At 38.2% G+C, this 19,009-nt stretch overlaps 3 protein-coding genes across 4 annotated transcripts; 2 read left to right on the top strand and 1 right to left on the bottom strand.

The window, feature by feature from the left end:
- The first annotated feature begins 268 nt into the window (after positions 1–268).
- LOC112193476 (putative lysine-specific demethylase JMJ16) lies at positions 269–1,389 on the top strand. The gene is made up of 2 exons (XM_024333642.2): positions 269–418; positions 1,000–1,389. Exons 1-2 carry the CDS (start codon positions 284–286, stop codon positions 1,333–1,335), a joined length of 471 nt encoding a protein of 156 aa, XP_024189410.1. The 5' UTR covers positions 269–283; the 3' UTR covers positions 1,336–1,389.
- A 6,088-nt stretch (positions 1,390–7,477) lies between these two features.
- Positions 7,478–10,462, top strand: LOC112193042 (putative F-box/FBD/LRR-repeat protein At5g62970). 2 transcript variants are annotated; one of them, XM_024333054.2, is made up of 5 exons: positions 7,478–7,566; positions 8,501–8,597; positions 8,716–9,645; positions 9,733–9,875; positions 10,037–10,462. In XM_024333054.2, exons 3-4 carry the CDS (start codon positions 8,764–8,766, stop codon positions 9,826–9,828), a joined length of 978 nt encoding a protein of 325 aa, XP_024188822.1. In that variant the 5' UTR covers positions 7,478–7,566; positions 8,501–8,597; positions 8,716–8,763; the 3' UTR covers positions 9,829–9,875; positions 10,037–10,462. The 2 variants fall into 2 exon arrangements, with proteins under 2 accessions (XP_024188822.1, XP_024188821.1); XM_024333053.2 differs by lacking the exon at positions 8,501–8,597 and having other exon boundaries at positions 7,480–7,566.
- A 1,897-nt stretch (positions 10,463–12,359) lies between these two features.
- LOC112192443 (putative FBD-associated F-box protein At5g44940) lies at positions 12,360–13,953 on the bottom strand. The gene is made up of 3 exons (XM_024332191.1): positions 13,303–13,953; positions 12,843–12,986; positions 12,360–12,677 (listed from the first exon to the last, which is right to left on the bottom strand). Exons 1-3 carry the CDS (start codon positions 13,951–13,953, stop codon positions 12,360–12,362), a joined length of 1,113 nt encoding a protein of 370 aa, XP_024187959.1.
- Between the last annotated feature and the right edge of the window lie 5,056 nt (positions 13,954–19,009).

Raw genomic sequence — 19,009 nt, 5'->3', positions numbered from 1 at the left:
TGCACAAAGATGATCATATGGATAAATCAATCATCAAAACCACAATTATCTTAAGAGTCTGAAAACACAAATATTATTGAAAACTATTTTTGGCCAGAAATAGTGAAACGATATCTGTGTATCGAGCTGTTTAAAGTTGAATTTGAATTTTGAATGGGTGTCAAAAGTTCATAGTCATCCGTGATATCTGATCAATTAAGTTATCATTTTCCTTTATTAGGTTTCTTTGGATCAGTGTCCAGGTGAGGGTTTCATCCATAATTCAGTTGGTAGATGCTGGGAAATGGTGAGAGAGAGAGTCAATCAAGAAATTTCGAGGCACCATAAGTTCGGAAGACCAAACCTTCCTCCTTTGCAGCCACCTGGGAGTCTTGATGGCTTTGAAATGTTTGGTTTTACTTCACCAGTTATTGTACAGGTAATTTTACCAGGGCAACTGATAATTACAAAGTATTGCCAAAAACCCCGTTGCAATGATGGGATCGAGTGGAGGCCGCCACGAAAGATGGAGATTGGACTGAGGCCGGTGAGATGGACTGGCAAGGAGGCTGCGGCAGATTAGGTGTTTAGGGTTTTTTTTTTTTTTCTGCTAGGGTTAGGGCTCGTGCTGATAACATGTTGTAGGAGAATTGTAATAGTGTTTATTATTGATAATAGGAGCCCTTTATATAGGGAGTTACAAGATACACAATATGTAATAGAATACGAATACAATTGAATACCTAAAACACTTTCCTATTACAACTCTAAACCCTAGTTTGTAGAGGCACACAATATGTCGACATCCTTCAACAGCACTTGCTTTAATTTACATACTCATTTCATTGCCTCTGGGTAGCCCGACTGCCAATGAGGGATGCGTAGTATTCGAACCTTCAATGCTTGAGCCTTGAACTGGCTTTCTTGTCACTTGAGGCATTAGTAATTCTAAACTCCTTTTCAAACTAGATAATATTCATGGCTAATCTTTAGTCTTCATTTTTGTTCTTATTCGTACAGGCCATAGAGGCAATGGATAGGAATCGTGTTTGCTCCGAGTACTGGGACTCTAGTCCCTACTCCCGACCTCAAGTGCAGATACCACAAAAAGCTCAATCTGAAGAAAGTGGTGAAAACTTGAATAAGATAACGACGGGAAAGAATGCTCATGAGGCCGCCGGCATTAATCTCTTGACTAGTGGGGTTGATACAATACTCGGAGGCCTGTTCAAGAAGGCTAACCTAGAAGAATTAAACTCATTGTACAGCATCTTAAGTGACAATCAGCAGACTGTCGGGCGAGGCCTAATGACACGACTTCTTAATGAAGAGATTCAAACTCGTCGTCCAACATGATTACGAGCTATTGATTGGTTTTATTAGGATTAGAAACCAAACTTGCTCAATCTCCCAGTTTTGGACTTGTGTTAAATTCCCCTGATTTCAGGTTGCATGTACATCTCACTCAACCTGCTCATTCATTATACTAGAGAAAGTGGGCGGGGGAACTGTTGGGTGTGTGGATCCGATTCCATATAGGATAAGGATTTGTTAATCCTTGATCAAAGAGGAGTTTTGATTGTTTCCTACCTGCTTACATAATCCTCCTTGGTAATGGTTTCTATGTCTATTGGGAATAGGTTTCCAATGTCTTATAGGGTCTAGTTAGATATCTATAAATAAGGGCATAGGTTGTAGTAGTAGATCAAGTCTTTGAAGCATTAAACAGAGAGAGCAAGTTAGGTCTTGAGAGTTGGTGATAACTTCTTGTGAGAGATTCTTGTATTCTTATTCGTGTATTCTTCTTCTTCTATAGTGAAACCCAAGCAACCCGGGGAAGTAGGCAAAGTTCTTTGCTGAACCTCGTTAACAAGTTCGTGTTTGTTTTCTCGATCGTTTATCTATATTGTTTTGCACTTGTCTACTTCCACAAGAGGAATTTTAGGTCAAATTCCTCACAAAGTGGTATCAGAGCTTAGGCTCTAGAGTGGAAACAATAAGCATAGAAGACGTTGAGAAGAGGGTCGATAAGTTCGACGGTAATGACTTTAGCCTATGGAGGTCACAAATTGAGGACTACTTGAATATGAAGAAACTTGCTAAGACTTTAGAGAGCAAGCTCCCAAAAGATATGAAGGAGGAAGAATTTGTCGAGATGGATAGGATGGCCCTTGGAGCCGTTCGACTATCGCTTTCGAATGATGTACGGCGATTTGTTATCAAGGAGACTACGTTGAAGGGGATGATGGATAGTTTGTCCAACATGTATGAGAAGCCAAATGCCGTTCAACAGTTGTACTTGATGAGGCGGCTGTTCACTTTGAAGATGGGTAAGGGTATATCTGTTCGCCAGTAAGTTGGGATAGTTGGTGATATTATCGAGCAATTAGCATCGGTGGATGTTAAATTCGACGAACACATCAAAGCTTTGGTGTTGTTGACTTCCATGCCTTCGGATTGGGATGTGACTTTGAACTTGATTTGTAGTGGAGCTGGGACTACGAAGAAGCTGAAGTTTAATGATGTACGTGACATTCTGCTGAATGAAGAGACGCGAAGACAAAATAACCTTGAAGATCCTTCAAGTTCTATGCTCTCTATAGAAAATAGAGGTAGAACGTTTAACAAGAACTCAAACAACAATTGTGGAAGGTCCAAGTCTAGGGCACCTGGAAAAGGTCGAAGAGTGTCCAAGTCAGGAAAGTGGTCCGATGGGTGTTGGCATTGTGGGAAATCTGGACATGTCAAGAGAGACTGTAACCAGTGGAAGGAGACAATGAAGATGGCAAACACAACCGAGTTTGATTCAGATGCACTTGTACTAAGCGTTACTGAAGCACCATTGGAGTCGTGGATCATAGACTCTGGAGCGTCATTTCACTCAACTTCACAACAAGAGCTCATGGTGAATTACCGACGTGGTAATTTTGGTAAAGTGTTTCTTGCTGATGGTGGCGCCTTGGAGATTGTGGGAAGGGGTGATGTGAATATTTCGCTGACAAATGGTGGAACATGGACCTTGACCAATGTTAGACACATACCGCGGTTGAAGAGGAATTTGATCTCTGTGGGTCAGTTGGATGATGAAGGATGTCGCACTACCTTTGAGAAAGGTACGTGGAAGGTGTGTAAAGGAGCTATGGTGTTAGCTTGTGGAATTAAGACAGAAACACTTTATACGACCTTGAATATTGTTGCTATTGTTGAGAACAATGAAGGCACTACGATCGTTGAGAAAAATGAAAATGCATACTTATGGCATCATAGACTTGGGCACATCAGTGAGAAAGGTATGGGTGTACTTCAGTCGAAGGGTAAACTACATGGTGTGGACTCAGTGAAGATTGGGCTTTGTGAAGACTGCATATTTGGGAAGCAAAAGGTTGTTAGTTTCTCAAAGGGTGGCAAGGCACCAAAAGATACAAAACTAGAGTTGGTTCATACTGACGTGTGGGGACCTGCACCGGAGCTTTCGTTAGGTGACTCAAAGTACTATGTGACTTATATTGATGACTCCACAAGGAAAGTATGGGTTTATTTCTTGAAAAATAAATGGGAAGTATTTGATACTTTCAAGAAGTGGAAGGCGATCGTAGAGAATGAGACCGGGTCGAAGATCAAATGTCTGAGGTCGGATAATGGAGGTGAATACTGTGGTAATGATTTCAAAGAGAATTGTGCAGAGAATGGGATTAGGATGGAGAAGACAATTCCCGGAACTCCACAGCATAATAGAGTGGATGAACGCATGAATAGGACTCTGAATGAGCGCGCAAGGAGTATGAGGATACACGCAGGATTGCCAGACATGTTTTGGGCTGATGCGGTTAATACTGCTGCTTATTTAATTAATCGTGGACCATCCGTACCATTGAATCATCTCCTACCTGAGGAAAAATGGAGTGGAAAAGAGATAGGCCTATCGCATTTAAGAGTGTTTGGTTGCGTGGCATATGTTCACATTGAGTCCAGTGCGAGAAGCAAGTTGGATCCCAAGTCTCAAAAGTGCATATTCATAGGCTATGGCGGTGACGAGCTTGGCTATAGGTTTTGGGATATGCAGAATAAGAAAGTTGTAAGGAGTAGGAATGTCATCTTTAATGAAGAGGTGATGTACAAAAATAGGCAAGCAGCAGAGCCTAAAAGTCCTGCAAGAAAAGATCGACAGTTTGCAAGGTTGGAAGAATTGTCCAATGAAGATGTGTCTAAGGGAAATCATGGGGAGGAACGACAACAACAAGAAGCTCCTGAGGTTGCACAACCTGAAGAACAAGTTCCTAGTGATGAGCCAGTGACACCTCCTTTTGTGCCAAGAGTATTGTCAAGAAGTACTAAAGGAATACCAGCTGATAGATACTCGCCTTGTGCTAACTATTTGCTGTTAACTAACTGTGGTGAACCCGTGAGTTATGATAAGGCAATGCAACATAAAGATTCTGCTAAGTGGAAGGGCGCCATGCAAGATGAGATGGACTCTCTCATGTCCAACAATACTTGGGAGTTAGCTAAGTTACCAACAGGTAAGAAAGCATTGCATAACAAGTGGATTTACAAAATTAAGCAAGAAGTTGATGGGAGCAAACGTTACAAGGCAAGGTTGGTTGTGAAAGGTTTTCAGCAAAAGGAGGGAATTGTTTTTTATGAGATCTTTTCGCCGGTTGTGAAACATACCACAATCCGGGTGGTGCTTGGTTTAGTGGAAGCTGAAGGTCTGTATTTGGAGCAGCTAGACGTCAAGACTGCTTTTCTTCATGGTGATTTGAAGGAGGTCATATACATGAAGCAACCACAAAGTTTTATAGCACCTGGTAAGGAGGACTTGGTATGCAAACTGCAAAAGAGCCTTTATGGCTTGAAACAAGCCCCAAGACAGTAGTATAAGAAGTTTGATGCTTTCATGTGTGGGAGTGGCTACACAAGATGTCAATCCGATCACTGTTGTTACTTCAAGAGGTTTGACAAATCTTATATCATTCTTTTACTGTATGTGGATGATATGTTGATAGTTGGGGAAGACTTCAATGAGATTGAGAAGTTGAAGAGAGAGATGTCAAACCAGTTCGTGATGAAAGATTTAGGTGAGGCGAAGAAAATCTTAGGTATAAAGATTATCCGTGATAAAGTGGCTGGTACTCTGAAGCTTTCACAAGCGGAGTATGTTGAAAAGGTGCTTAAGCGATTCAATATGGATGAATCGAAGGCTGTAGGAACACCGTTGGCGGCTCACTTTAAATTGTCCAAGGAACAATCACCCAACAGCGAAAAAGAGAAAGAATATATGAAGAATGTACCTTATGCATCGGCAGTTGGATGCTTAATGTATGCTATGGTGTGTACTAGACCCGATATTGCTCATGCAGTTGGAGTTGTGAGTAGGTACACGAGTAATCCAGGAAAGCAACATTGGGAGGCTGTGAAGTGGATCATGAGGTATCTTCGGGGTACTACTGATATGTCTCTTTGTTTCAAGAGAGGTAGTGCTGAACTACAAGGATATGTTGATGCAGACTTGGCAGGAGATCATGATACTTGTCGGAGTACTACTAGTTATGTGTATACTGCCGGTGGTGCTGCCGTATCTTGGGTCTCAAATTTGCAAGGGAAAGTGGCCCTATCTACAACAGAGTCCGAGTATGTAGCAGTCTCAGAGGCTGGTAAGGAGATGGTGTGGCTAAAGGGTTTGTTGGAGGAATTGGGTAAAAAACAAGAGAATTGTGCATTGCACATTGATAGTCAAAGTGCAATTCACTTGGCAAAGAACCCTGCTTTTCATTCAAGGACTAAACACATTCCTATGAAGTATCACTACATACGAGAACTTGTGGAAACTGAAGTGCTGCAATTGTTGAAGATTCAAGGAAGTGAGAATCCTGCTGATATGTTGACTAAGTCTGTGTCAATAAGTAAACTGAAGCTATGCTTGGCTTCAGTTGGTCACCAAGTTTGAAGAAGGAGATGTTGGCTGTGATAATGGGTTTTGTGTTGGCTATGATTGAAGAGTATTGAAGAATGTTAGCTACTAGCGTAATCGGCTCCAAGTGGAAGATTGTTGGGTGTGTGGATCCGATTCCACATAGGATAAGGATTTGTTAATCCTTGATCAAAGAGGAGTTTTGATTGTTTCCTACCTGCTTACATAATCCTACTTGGTAATGGTTTCTATGTCTATTGGGAATAGGTTTCCAATGTCTTATAGGGTCTAGTTAGATATCTATAAATAAGGGAATAAGTTGTAGTAGTAGATCAAGTCTTTGAAGCATTAAACAGAGAGAGCAAGTGAGGTCTTGAGAGTTGGTGATAACTTCTTGTGAGAGATTATTGTATTCTTGTTCGTGTATTCTTCTTCTTCTATAGTGAAACCCAAGCAGCTCGGGGAAGTAGGCAAAGTTCTTTGCTGAACCTCGTTAACAAGTTCGTGTTTGTTTTCTCGATCGTTTATCTATATTGTTTTGCACTTGTCTACTTCCGCAAAAGGAATTTTAGGTCAAATTCCTAACAGGAACCGCGAGAGAAGAAAAAGCTCTTCTTGTGAAGACTAGAATGTTGTTTTCTGTGTAGCAGTAGGAAAGAATGTTGAGATACTTGAGTGGATAACACCATTTTAGTGATTTGGTGTCGACACAATTTATTGACTCCCGCCACATATTTCGGTTCATTGTTCTCAACTTTGTTGCAGCTCTTAGCCTACATTGGACATTAGAACACAGCTTCCTTTTCGTCTTCACGTTAACATATTAGATTTTGTAGTATTGGATTAAATATATCCGCAATCAGACTATTGCACCCTTATTTTTCCAACTTGTATCCCCCATTATGTAGATTTTTTTTTTTTCCTAGACTTTTAAGCACCCCCACCCCATTAGGATCCCTAGTTCCTTGATTAGCAAATAAAAGATTTCTTTTTTAAATTAATTAAAATGTGCTTTAGGATACTTAGAATATGTGTCTAGTCCAAACTTTACTAATTTGTTTCAATTGTAATAGGGTTTATTCTTTTATATATCTACGAGATGTTTCATTCAATGTAAGATTACGTTTTCTTGTAATCTTACATTAAATGAAACATATGTGACAATGAGTGTATTCCAATTGGCAATTGCAATGAATTTTTTCTAACATCTGATTTTTTTAAATGGATATTTATTTAAGTAAGCAAAAAGTAACTAAACGAATAATATTTGGTTTTCATCTGATCAAAGCCAGCAACAGTTGAAAACCAAATATTACTCGTTTAGTTACTTTTCCCTTACTTAAATAAATATTTATTTTAAAAAATCAGATATTAAAAAAAATTCAATCCAATTAGGAATTGGAAAAAGTGTTGATTTTATATTACAATTAGGAATTTAATTCTTTTAATTTTCTCTCAGAAAAAAAAATCTTCTAATTTTCAATAATAAAAAGAAATCCCAATCAAAAAATAATACTAATAATAATTATTAAAAAAGAAAAATTGGCTATAAATAAAGACAAACCTCTCTGTTTTCCCTTTAGCTCAGACAAGTGTAACAGGGAAACTGGGAAACCCAAGCCCAGATATAATCAATGAAGAAGAGAAGAGCAACCTTTCAATCTGTGGAGAACGAAGTAAACACTCTTACACCAGAATTTGAATTATTTGAATACGTTTTTATTTCCACATTGAGATTTTTATCTAAAACTATCAAAATTTTAGTTTCCAGAGCCTTTAATGGTCTAAAGTTTGCATCTTTCTGATTACCCAGATTGAAATTGCATGCGTACAACTCTGTTTCCAGACAAAGTTTGCATCTTTCTGATTACCCAGATTGAAATTGCATGCATACAACTCTGTTTCCAGACAAAGTTTGCATCTTTCTTATTGCCCAGATTGAAATTGCATGCATACAACTCTGGTTCCAGACAAAGTAATTTGTTGGAATTTGACATATTTTCATTTGAAAGATTAAAAATTGCATCTTCTTATTTTCACAGCATGTTAGTTGAGTAGAATATAGTTTCCAGATAACTAACTGCTTTAGTTTTAGATTGAGAATTTCATGTATGTATTTCCCAGGTATCTAAGAGCAGAGAATTCAATTGACTGATAAGTAATTGGTTGGGAATTTGTACCTTTTCTATTTCCCATTTATCTAATTGGTTGCATCTTTGTTTTTTTTTTTTTTCCTTTCCCCTGATGTTAGATTACTATTTGGTTTGGTTTGCTCATTGTTTTAGGTTGAGGGAAGCAACCATTAAATTTTATTTTTCTTCTCATTGCTGGTGTTTTTTTTTTTGGGGACAATTTGTTTTTCGATTAAGGTTAACCATATTTAGAAAAAATGCAATCACCCTCACTAGAAAACAAAATTTAGTGATCAAAACCACCCATCTCATAGATCCCCCTTCAAAGATTATTGTGCAAAAAACTAGTCAAAGAGGAACCATTTAGCCTTTTAATTAAAATCTTTATTGTTTCAGTACACAGATGTGTGTATCTGTCTGTAATGTTTCACCGTTTTGGATGATTAGGATGTTTTTCAACATGACTGAATTTTTGCAGAGGTAATCATCAAAGAGGGGATCTAAAAGATGAATGGTTCTGGTTATTGAATCTATTGTGTGGTTGTTGGAGTGAGGATGAGTGTACGTTTTTTAAGGTAAGGTTAACTTTAGGGAAGACACCCTTAGTAAATTAATGGAATGTTGGAAATTAAATAGTGGGGATTAGCCATTAAAGCTCCTTGTTCTTAAATTTTGATGTTTTTTATTTATTAGGTTGAGAACAAGGGCAAGAGGAGAAGGAAAAGTAGGGTTGAATACAACATGATGGACAGCGTCAGTGCATTGCCCGATGACATTCTTGTTAGTTTAGTGTCCCGCTTGCCGCTAAAGGAAGCAGTAGCTACCAGTGTCCTTTCTAGGCGATGGCAGAATGTGGGACTGTCTACTATGACCCTTAGGTTTGATGCTGTTGACTTCTCAATTGACAATAATTTACGCCACTACTTTCGCCAACCAAAAGAATTTAAAGAGCAGGAGAGCTGGAATTACATCAATTGGGTGAATCATGTGGTGCAACAGCATAGAGGCGAACATATAGAAGAATTCAGGATTAGCTTCTGTTTAGATTGTCGCTTTTCAAGTTCCATTAATGAATGGATTCAATTTGCACTGGAAAACAGTGTTGAAATGCTTGAATTGGATTTTTATCCAGAAGTTTTTATTAGATTTGAAGATTATACATTTCCCCACAAACTTTTGGGGATCTGCACTCCAAGTCTGGGCTGTTGTGGATACAATATTGGTTTCAAGTCCCTCAAAGTTCTTCAGATCCGACATGTTGGTGTGACTGGAGAAGTTCTCGAGGATTTCTTGGCGAACTGCCCATTACTCGAGAGGTTATCAGTGGATTCCACAGAACATTTGGTTAATTTAAGAGTTGTTGGTTCGTCAATTGCGTTGAAGTATTTAGTGATACAAGATTGTGATAACCTGGAAAGCATTGAAATCAGAGACGTAAACATCGTTTCATTTATTTATTGTGGATATCATTCAACAAACCTGCTTATCAGTAACGTACCATTGCTTTCTGAGGTAACCGTTTCTAAGGAGTATTGTCAAAAGGATTTTGTAAGGGTTGTCTTCACCCAACTTTCCTGCTGTCTTTCCAACATAGTGATTCTGAAGCTGCATATCCAGGGAGCGGTTAGTATATGTGGATATTATGTGTCAATTTTCATTTATCCTCTTTCGGTTACGTAGTTTCTTACTTTTTGTTTGTTTGGCTTTCAGGCCTACAATGAGCATCCTGCATTGCCTTTATTAGCCAATCTGAAGCATTTGGAATTACTAGTTGCAGCAAATTATTTAGGGCACTTCATCATTTAAATAACTTCCTGAAGGCATCTCCTTACTTGCAGAGACTCGTATTGAAGGTATGTATGGTACTTGGTAGATTACGCGGTAAAACTTGTTGTAATTTTATGCTCATCGTTGCTGAATTTGAAGAAACAAAATCAAAAACAGAAAACAGAAGTTAGATTTTCTGTGGTATTGATAAAATATGCTAACAGAATTGATGTATGTCCTCGTGCAGTTGCAGCTGTATCTGGGGGGTCCAGCACGCATGGAACTTGGAGAAATTGAGAAAGCAGCTGATTGCCCCCATAATCACCTCAAGGTAGTAGAAATAGTTGGCTATCGAGCTCATACATCTGGTGTTGAACATGTCATGCACTTAATAAAGAATGTCCTTGCACTGGAGAAAATTGTGATTGATCCTGTACGGACATGGCAATATCCTCATGGAGTTGATAGGCCAGATACAGACCTCGATAAAGAAGTCAAGGCTAGAGACCATGCTAAGCAATACCTTGAAGCAAAAATGCCTTCAACTGTAGAATTTGTGTGCCTGTAGTATGTCCATGTGGTCTAGAATTGGCTTTGTATGTATGATGAATAATCAGACATGTCATGTCCTTAAATAAGATGAGTTGTTTTGGCGAAGAAAATTCATTGCTCATCTTGTTCTGCACTTGTGTTTTTATTCATTTTACCACTTGCTGTTTTTACACCACATGATCTGAGTCCTTTTAGCAATAAAATTGTTGCACACCTCTTTGTCCCATCTGTATGGCAGTTTACTGGTAAATGGTAACAGGAATTGGTCTCCTAATCAGAAAAGAGATTTGCCAGACCTATACTTGGTTCTGCGGCATCTTTTTTTCTTTTGAACTTGTAAACCCTGAGACCAGCTCTCGATACTCTTCCTTCTCAAGATGCTTTTCTTCTTCAAAGTGACGGCGATGTTGCTGTCAAAGTGGCCGTGGTGGTCCCGTCTCCGATGCCGGTTGTGGATTGTCCAGCTTAGTTTTTGCTTCCGTTGTGGAGCTTATTGCTCATGCTCAGTGCCTTAAGCCATATAGAACTTATGACCCATCACCTTTTGCTAATTATGGTCTTTCTTGTAGGGATATGGTTCGACCGTCCGAGTAAATATGTAATGGAGTCAGAAATCTGAGTTTTCAGCTCCATTCTCTAACATTAGGGGGAGCATCTGGATTACGGTTTGAGAATCTTCTACTTTATTTTATGAGTTTTAGGTTGCATCCTTTCTTTTATAGTTGTGCCATTACCGAAATGAGCATGTGAACATTTGTTATATTAGTGACTTCTTGCTGTCGTGCTCTTAAGGGTCAGTCATTGTTGGTCAACATCATGTTTTACGGTACAGAAAAATCATCTTTTTCGATCGGTCGAGAGAGAGAGGAAGAGAGTTCGAAGTCTCTCTTTGTAAGTTGACAATTGACGAGCAACGACAACTCATATCTACTAGCATAAGCACCAATATGAATTGTCGATGCTCATCAATTATCTAGACTGGGGTTCCTATAAATAGATATTTGGTAATACATGGCTGAGTGTGGCTAACACATACACTCAGTTGAGCGTGTATGTAGCCTGGTCAAAGTTTTGCTTCCCAAAATGTGTCGTGTATATCTCTTAATAGCTATTGTTTCGATAACTATCTCTTAATTACTATTGATCTTCGCTACATATATCTTATTATAGCCATTGATTAAAGTTTGGGTGTAGTGAATTCACATAGCTTTTATACAAGTGTTCAAACTAAGTGTAAAAAATAAAAATACGAAGATAAAGAAAAAATAATAATAAGAATAATAATAAATAGACACAAGTATATAGATATATATAATCTTCAGTTATTACATATATCTAACGATAAATTTAGTGGAAAACAATACATTATGGCATAATACGTACAACATAACGATTTTAAATTTCATTCTCTTTATTTTTTGATGAGAAAAATGAATAATCATACATTCGCATGTCTTCACTACGCCATTACCAGAAAAATATAAACATTGCTCGCTTTCAATGCTCAAAACTACTTAGTGAGGTCAGTCTAACTTAGCTAACAAAATCCCAGACTTTTATATATACGTGGGACATAAATATATGCAATTTCCAACAAAGGTTTCAAATAAAAACAGAGAAGGACGCAAAAACCTCATATTGAAAGGCTGGCCGTGGGTTTAGAAGTTCAAAAGGGGAGAATGAAACAGAGATGCCGCAAAATGAAGTATAGGTCTGCCAAGTTTCCTCTGATTAGGAGGTTTCCTATTTGTGATAGGAAACCAATTCCTTTTACCATTTTACCAGTAAACTGCCATACACATGGGACAAAGAGGTGTATAACAATTTCATGCTAAAAGGGCTCGGATCATGTGGTGTAAAAACAACAGGTGGTATAATGAATAAAAACAGAAGGGCAGAACATGATTAGCAATAAATTTTCTTCGCCGAAACGACTCAACTCGATCATTCAAGTACGCGACATGCATGTCTGATTATTCATCATACATACAAAGCCAATTCTAGACCACATGGACATACTACAGGCACACAAATTCTACAGTTGAAGGCATTTTTGCTTCAAGGTATTGCTTAGCATGATCTCTTGCCTTCACTTCTTCATCGAGTTCTGTATGTGGCTTATCAGCTCCATTAGGGTGTCTCCATGTCCGTACAGGATCAATCACAATTTTCTCCAGTCCAAGACCATTCTTTATTAAGTGCATGACAAGTTCAACACCAGATTTATGAGCTCGATAGCCAACTATTTCTACTACCTTGAGGTGATTATGGGGGCAATCAGCTGCTTTCTCAATTTCTCCCATTCCCATGCATGCTCTCTCCGAATACAGCTGCAACTGCATAAGGACATACATTAATTCTATCAGCATAGTTTATCAATACCACAGAAAATTTAACTTCTGTTTTCTGTTTATAATTTTGTTTCTTCAAATCCGGCAAGGATGAGCATAAAATTACAACTACCAAGTTTTAATGTGTATTCTACCAAGTATCATACATACCTTCAATACGAGTCTCTGCAAGTAAGGAGATGCCTTGAGGAAGCTATTTAAATGATGAAGTGCCTTATAATAATTTGCTACAACTAGTAATTCCAAATGCTTCAGATTTGCAAATAGAGGCAATACAGGATTCTCATTGTGGCCCTGAAAACCAAACGAACAGAGTAAGAAACTACGTAACCCAAAGAGGATAAAAGAAAACTGGCACATTATGACAACATATACTAACCGCTCCCAGCTGGAGATGCAGCTTCAGAATCTCTATGTTGGAAAGACAGCAGGAAAGTTGGTTCAACACAACCCTTATAAAATCCTTTGGACAACACCGATTAGAAACGGTTACCTCAGAAAGCAATGGTACGTTACTGATATTTGTTGAACGATATCCACAATAAATAAATGAAACGATGTTTACGTCTCTGATTTCAATGCTTTCCAGGTTATGACAATTTTGTATCACCAAATACTTCAACGCAATCGATGAACCAACAACTCTTAAATTAACCAAACCTTTTGCGCAAGTGACTGATAATCTCTCGAGTAATGGACAGTTGGACAGGAAATACTCGAGAACTTCTCCAGTCACGCCAACATGTCGGATCTGAAGAACTTTGAGGGACTTGAAACCAATATTGTATCCACAACAGCCCAGACTTGGAAAGCAGATCCCCAAAAGTTTGTGGGGAAATGTATAATCTTCAAATCTAGTAGAAACTGCTAGATCAAAATCCAACTCAAGCCTTTCGACACTCTTTTCCATTGCAAATTGAATCCATTCATTAATGGAACTTGAAAAGCGACTATCTAAAGGGAGGCTGATCCTGAATTCTTCTATATGTTTCCCTCTATACTGTTGCACCACACGATTCACCCAATCGATGTATTTCCAGCGCTTCCAGTACTCTATAGCTTCTTTTAGTTTCCAAGGGTAGTGGCGGAAATTATTGTCAGTTGAGCCGTCAACAGCATCAAACCTAAGGTTCATAGTAGACAGTCCCACATTCTGCCATCGCCTAGAAAGGACACTGGTAGCTACTGCTTCCTTTAGCGGCAAGCGGGACACTAAACTAACAAGGATGTCATCGGGCAATGCACTGACCCTGTCCACCATCTTGTATTTCTAAACCCTAGCTAGTTTTCCCTTCTCCTCTTACCCTTGTTCTCAACCAAATAAATAAAAGGATTAATTTCACTTTTTCCCCCTGAACTTTTCAATTTTTGTCTTCCGTGCCCAATGTCTCATTTTCAGTCCAAATTGAACGTTAAGTCCGATAATGGGGCCCACTTTGAGGGCTAAAATGGTCATTTCAAGACAAAAAAATAGGATTAATTTCATTTTCTCCACCTACTGATATGGGCCGTTGATTTCACTTTAAAGGGAGGGGGACCAGATCAAATCGATCTAGAAAACGCGAGAGAAGCTCGAAGGTTCTGACCCAAAAACGCGTCGCTGACCCGAGGAAGAAATCCGACCAGAACGCCGTCCTCCAGCCACCTCTTCGAGGCGGACCACAGCAATAGCCTTGTCTCACCGTCGCCTACGTCACTACGGTCTTGGATAGTACATGCATCGACGGTGAACGGAGAATCGACGACTGGAAGCTCCGAGACTTCTGCGGTGATTTCCGCGAGTTTCGACGACTCCGGCCACCTTCTGGGCTGCATTTGGTATGAAATCTTATCTCCTCGTCATACTCTACAAGCCTGTACAATTAGATTTTGAATTTGATCAAGTTTTGACAATTTCGTTTCTGGGTTCCTCTCGGCTTCGACGCAATCACTAATGTCGGCGACTTCCCCGGCCTTTCTGGGCTTGGTTTCTGGTTTGACTGCTTCTCTAGGCGAGGCCTAACTTCCATTGAGAGCTAAAGTCTGGAAATTTCTAGGTGGGTGTTGTTGAATCCTCAGTTCATCGTTATTCAAGTTTCTTAAAAACATTTGGTTCCGAGATCGAAATAAGGTGAGTTGAGTTACATATGGTTTTGGTGAATTTCGACTGTTGTTACATTGTTAATGAACTGAGTTGGTTGGTATGGTTGAAATCAGATTATCCTGGTTTTGTGTGAGTTGAGTTTAATTTTGAGGAAGTTGGAATTGTGATGGAATTGTGAGGAATCTGTTATGGGTATCGTCATTTTGGACTGAAATTGGTCGCTATGTTGTGTGTTTGATGTGAATCGGAACCTTGCTGAGGTTGGTGAATTAGATTGTTGTTATTCCAGTGAATTGGTAAAAGATGTGAATAGGTAAGTGGTTTGTTTGTGTATGCTGTTAATTGATAATAAGTAAGGGAAGGAAAATAACATATTGGGTGGCCTTAGTAAATTCGGGTGCACCTAATATGTTTGAAATTTAAGTCGTTGCTTGATTTACTTTGACATAATCGTCAGGGGGATAAACTGAAATTAATCTTCTTCTTTTTTTTGTCTTGAAATGACCATTTTAATCCTCAAGTGGGCCCCATTATCGGACTTAACGTCCAATTTGGACAGAAAATGAGACATTGGGCACAGAAGACAAACATTGGAAAGTTCAAGGGGTAAAAAAGTGAAATTGAGAGTCGGGGGAGGGAGTGAAATGATGACACCCCCAAACCTCAGGGGGGTAAACTGAAATTAATCCTAAATAAAAAACATCAAAATATAAGAAGCTTTTGCTGGAAATCTAGTATTTATGTGCCTAGGGTTCATAGTCCATACAAGGTTACTTAGCCTAATTGTCATATAAGTATATTCCTGTAGATATCCTATTTATGAATAGGATTCATTCTTTGCTTGTACTTCAAGAAGATTGTAATTGTAATCATTTATATACAGAGGTCCCTATTATCATCTCTATATTCTTTACAAACTCTTATGTTGATCCCCCCTATTTAATTTCCAACGTTCCATTAATTTATTCAGGATTTCTTCCCTACGGTTAACCTTACCTTAAAAATACACTCATCCTCACTTCAACAACCACATAATGATTCAGCAACCGAAATCATTCATCTTTTAGATCCCCTCTTCGATGGAGGGAGGTGGCGGCAGTGACACACTTGCCGATGGTTCTACCGGCAGTGGGGGAATTCCGCCCTGCGGTACTTCTATATGTGGAGTCTGATTCCATCACATAACAATCAATATCTATTCTCTCTCTGTAGCGATAAAGTATTCACATATTTATCGTACCTTTTAAATATCAAAACGTGTTCTTTACGATAGTCTAATGGTGACGCGTTGCCACAGTTATATCTAGCCAACAAGTTCATCATGAATGAGATATCTGATATTGTGGATTGTGCTCAGTATAATAATGTGGCTATTTCACTTAGATAGGGCACTTCGGCCTCTAGCACATCTTCGTCATCTTCTTTGGGACGAAATTGGTCTTTTTCGAGATCAAGACTTTGAACAATTATGGAAGTGCTACTAGGCTTGGCTTTCTCTTCATTAAAACGCCTAAGCATCTTTTGTGTGTAGGTCGATTGATGAACTAAAATTTCATTTCGGTTGACCATTCAGTTTTTAGGCCTTAATGTATATATCACTTCTGCAAATTTTCAGCCAAATTCATGTTCGTTAAGGTATCAAACTAGATTAAATCAATGAACAAACTGAGTATGTCCAATTTGAATTGTTCATGCTTATAAGTCTAGATCACAAACTGAGTATGTCCAATTTGAATTGTTCATGCTTATAAGTCTAGATCACAGTTGTGAATACCCTAACGATCATCAATTTGGCTGAAAATTTGCAGAAATAATATGCTCATATAGACCTAAAAACAGAACGATCGAGATGCCGATATGTGATAGAAAAGTTGGTCTAATATATATATAGCCCTTTTAGTGGGTCTAATATGCAATCCAAACGAAAAGATATGAGGGATCTCTCGCTAGAAGGGCCTTGTATATATATAATTCATAGACACAAGGCCTTTCCACTAAGGGATCATTTTTTTTGTCGGTTTAAAGGATTCCTTGTGGGACCTTTTTCCGATCACATTTCGGCATCTCGACTGTTCTGTTTTTAGATCTCAATGTGTAGATCACTTTTACAAATTTTCAGCTAAATTTATAATCGTGAAAGTATCAAACTAAATTAAATCAATGGTCGAACCAAATCTGTCCAACCTGAACATTTTTATAATTGTCAATCACAGTTATGAATATCTTAATGATTATCGATTTGGATGAAAATTTGCATAAGTGATATACTCATATAGATCTAAAAACTGAAAGGATGAGATGCCGACATAGACTAGTTAATCATATATATACAGCGCCCGTCTAGTGAGGGATCCCATTTTTTGGCCATTTTAAGAGATCACTCATTAGACTCATTTTTCGATCACATATTGACATCTGCACCGCTCATTTTCGATCACATTTCCAAATTTTCAGCTAAATTAATAATTATTAAGGCACCAATAAGTGTGATTTACAATTATAAACATGAATAGTTTAGATTGGATAGATTTGGTTAGTGTATTGATTTAATCAAATTCGATATCATAACAGTCATCAATTTGAATGAAAATTAGCAGAAGTGATCTATACATTAAGACCTAAAAAATGAACAGTTAAGATGCCAAAATGCGATCGAAAAGTTGGTCCCATAAGAAATCCCTTAAACTGGCAAAAAAAAAAAAGGATCCACATCTCCACCGTTAAACTTTTAGGTCTATATGAGTAGATCACCTCTGCAAATTTTCAACCAAATTGATAATCATTAAGACAATAAATGTGATTTACAATTATAAACATGAATGATTCAGTTAGACAAATTTGGTTCGTGCATTGATTTAATCAAGTTCGATATCCTCACAGATATCAATTTAGCAAAAAATTTGCATAAGTGATTTATTCATGGAGTTCTAAGAATTGAACGGTTGAGATGTTGATATGTGATTGATAGATAACACTTGTTCTACAGTGGGAACGTGAAGTCACTCTTTGTAACTTGACAATTGACGAGCAACGACAACTCATATCTACCAGCACAAACTACCCATGCCATAAGCACCGATATGAATCGTCAATGCTCATCAATTATCTAGACAACTGGAGTTCCTATTAATAGATTTGGTAACATATATGAAAATTTTGCTTCCAAAATGTGTCTGTATATATCTCTTAATAGCTATTGTTTTGATAACTACTCTTAATTACTATTGATCTTCAACAATTATATCTTATTGTAGCATATATAGCCATTGATTAAAGTTTATGCGTAGTGAACTCAAATAGCTTTTATAAAAGTGTTCAAACTAAGTGTAAAATAAAAAATAAATAAAAAAAGGTGTCGTGTGGCACGTGTCAGAATTTGGGGACTTAAAGGAGTTGCCATGAATACACAGCTCCAGTGAATGATTCACCTCATTCATTCATACAGAGAGAGAGAGAGAGAGAGAGACAGAGAGAGAGAGACAGAGAGAGAGAGACAGAGAGTTAGGGCTTTTAGCAATGGAGATTATGCTGATTTGAAAGGAAGGAGAAGAAGAGCGCAAACTTTTCGTGATCGAGTCATACACCAACACCGTGGAAGATATGAGGAGTGGGATTCAACAGGTGTTGAATCTCGATCCTTCCAAAGAGTTTTCCCTCAGTTTTTTTCATCAAAACCGCGAAGTTCTTCGAGATCTCGGGTTGAAAGAAAGGGCCACATTCACCCTCAGTGAGAGAATCGTTCCTATTTATCTAAGTTTCGATGAGTTTTGGATTAGACTAATGGAGGCATCAACGAGTAAGTTTAATTCCACGTTTTAAGTTTCTTTGATTTTTTACGTCAAATTTGTACAAAAATGTAGCCCTAATTAATCATGATACTTTGATTTGTAGGAATGTTGGGGCCACATTCACCCTTAGTGAGAGAACCGTTCCTATTTCTCTAAGCTTCGATGAGGTTTTGGATGGGACTAATGAAGGCGTCAACGAGTAAGTTTAATTCCATGTGTTTAGGTTTCTCTGATTTTTTTACATCGAACTTGTACAAAAATGTAGCCCTAATTTGTCATGATACTTTGATTTGTAGGAATGTTGGGGCCACATTCACCCTTAGTGAGAGAACCGTTCCTATTTCTCTAACCTTCTATGAGGTTTTGGATGGGAATAAGAGAGCGTCAACGAGTAAGTTTAATTCCACGTTTTAGGTTTCTCTGATTTTTTACATCGTACTTGAACA

This window comes from Rosa chinensis, chromosome 3 (assembly GCF_002994745.2).
Source record: "Rosa chinensis cultivar Old Blush chromosome 3, RchiOBHm-V2, whole genome shotgun sequence".
NCBI classification, from domain to species: domain Eukaryota; kingdom Viridiplantae; phylum Streptophyta; class Magnoliopsida; order Rosales; family Rosaceae; genus Rosa; species Rosa chinensis.
The sequence above is the reverse complement of the archived record's forward strand: the minus strand, read 5'-3'. Positions and strand labels throughout refer to the sequence as shown.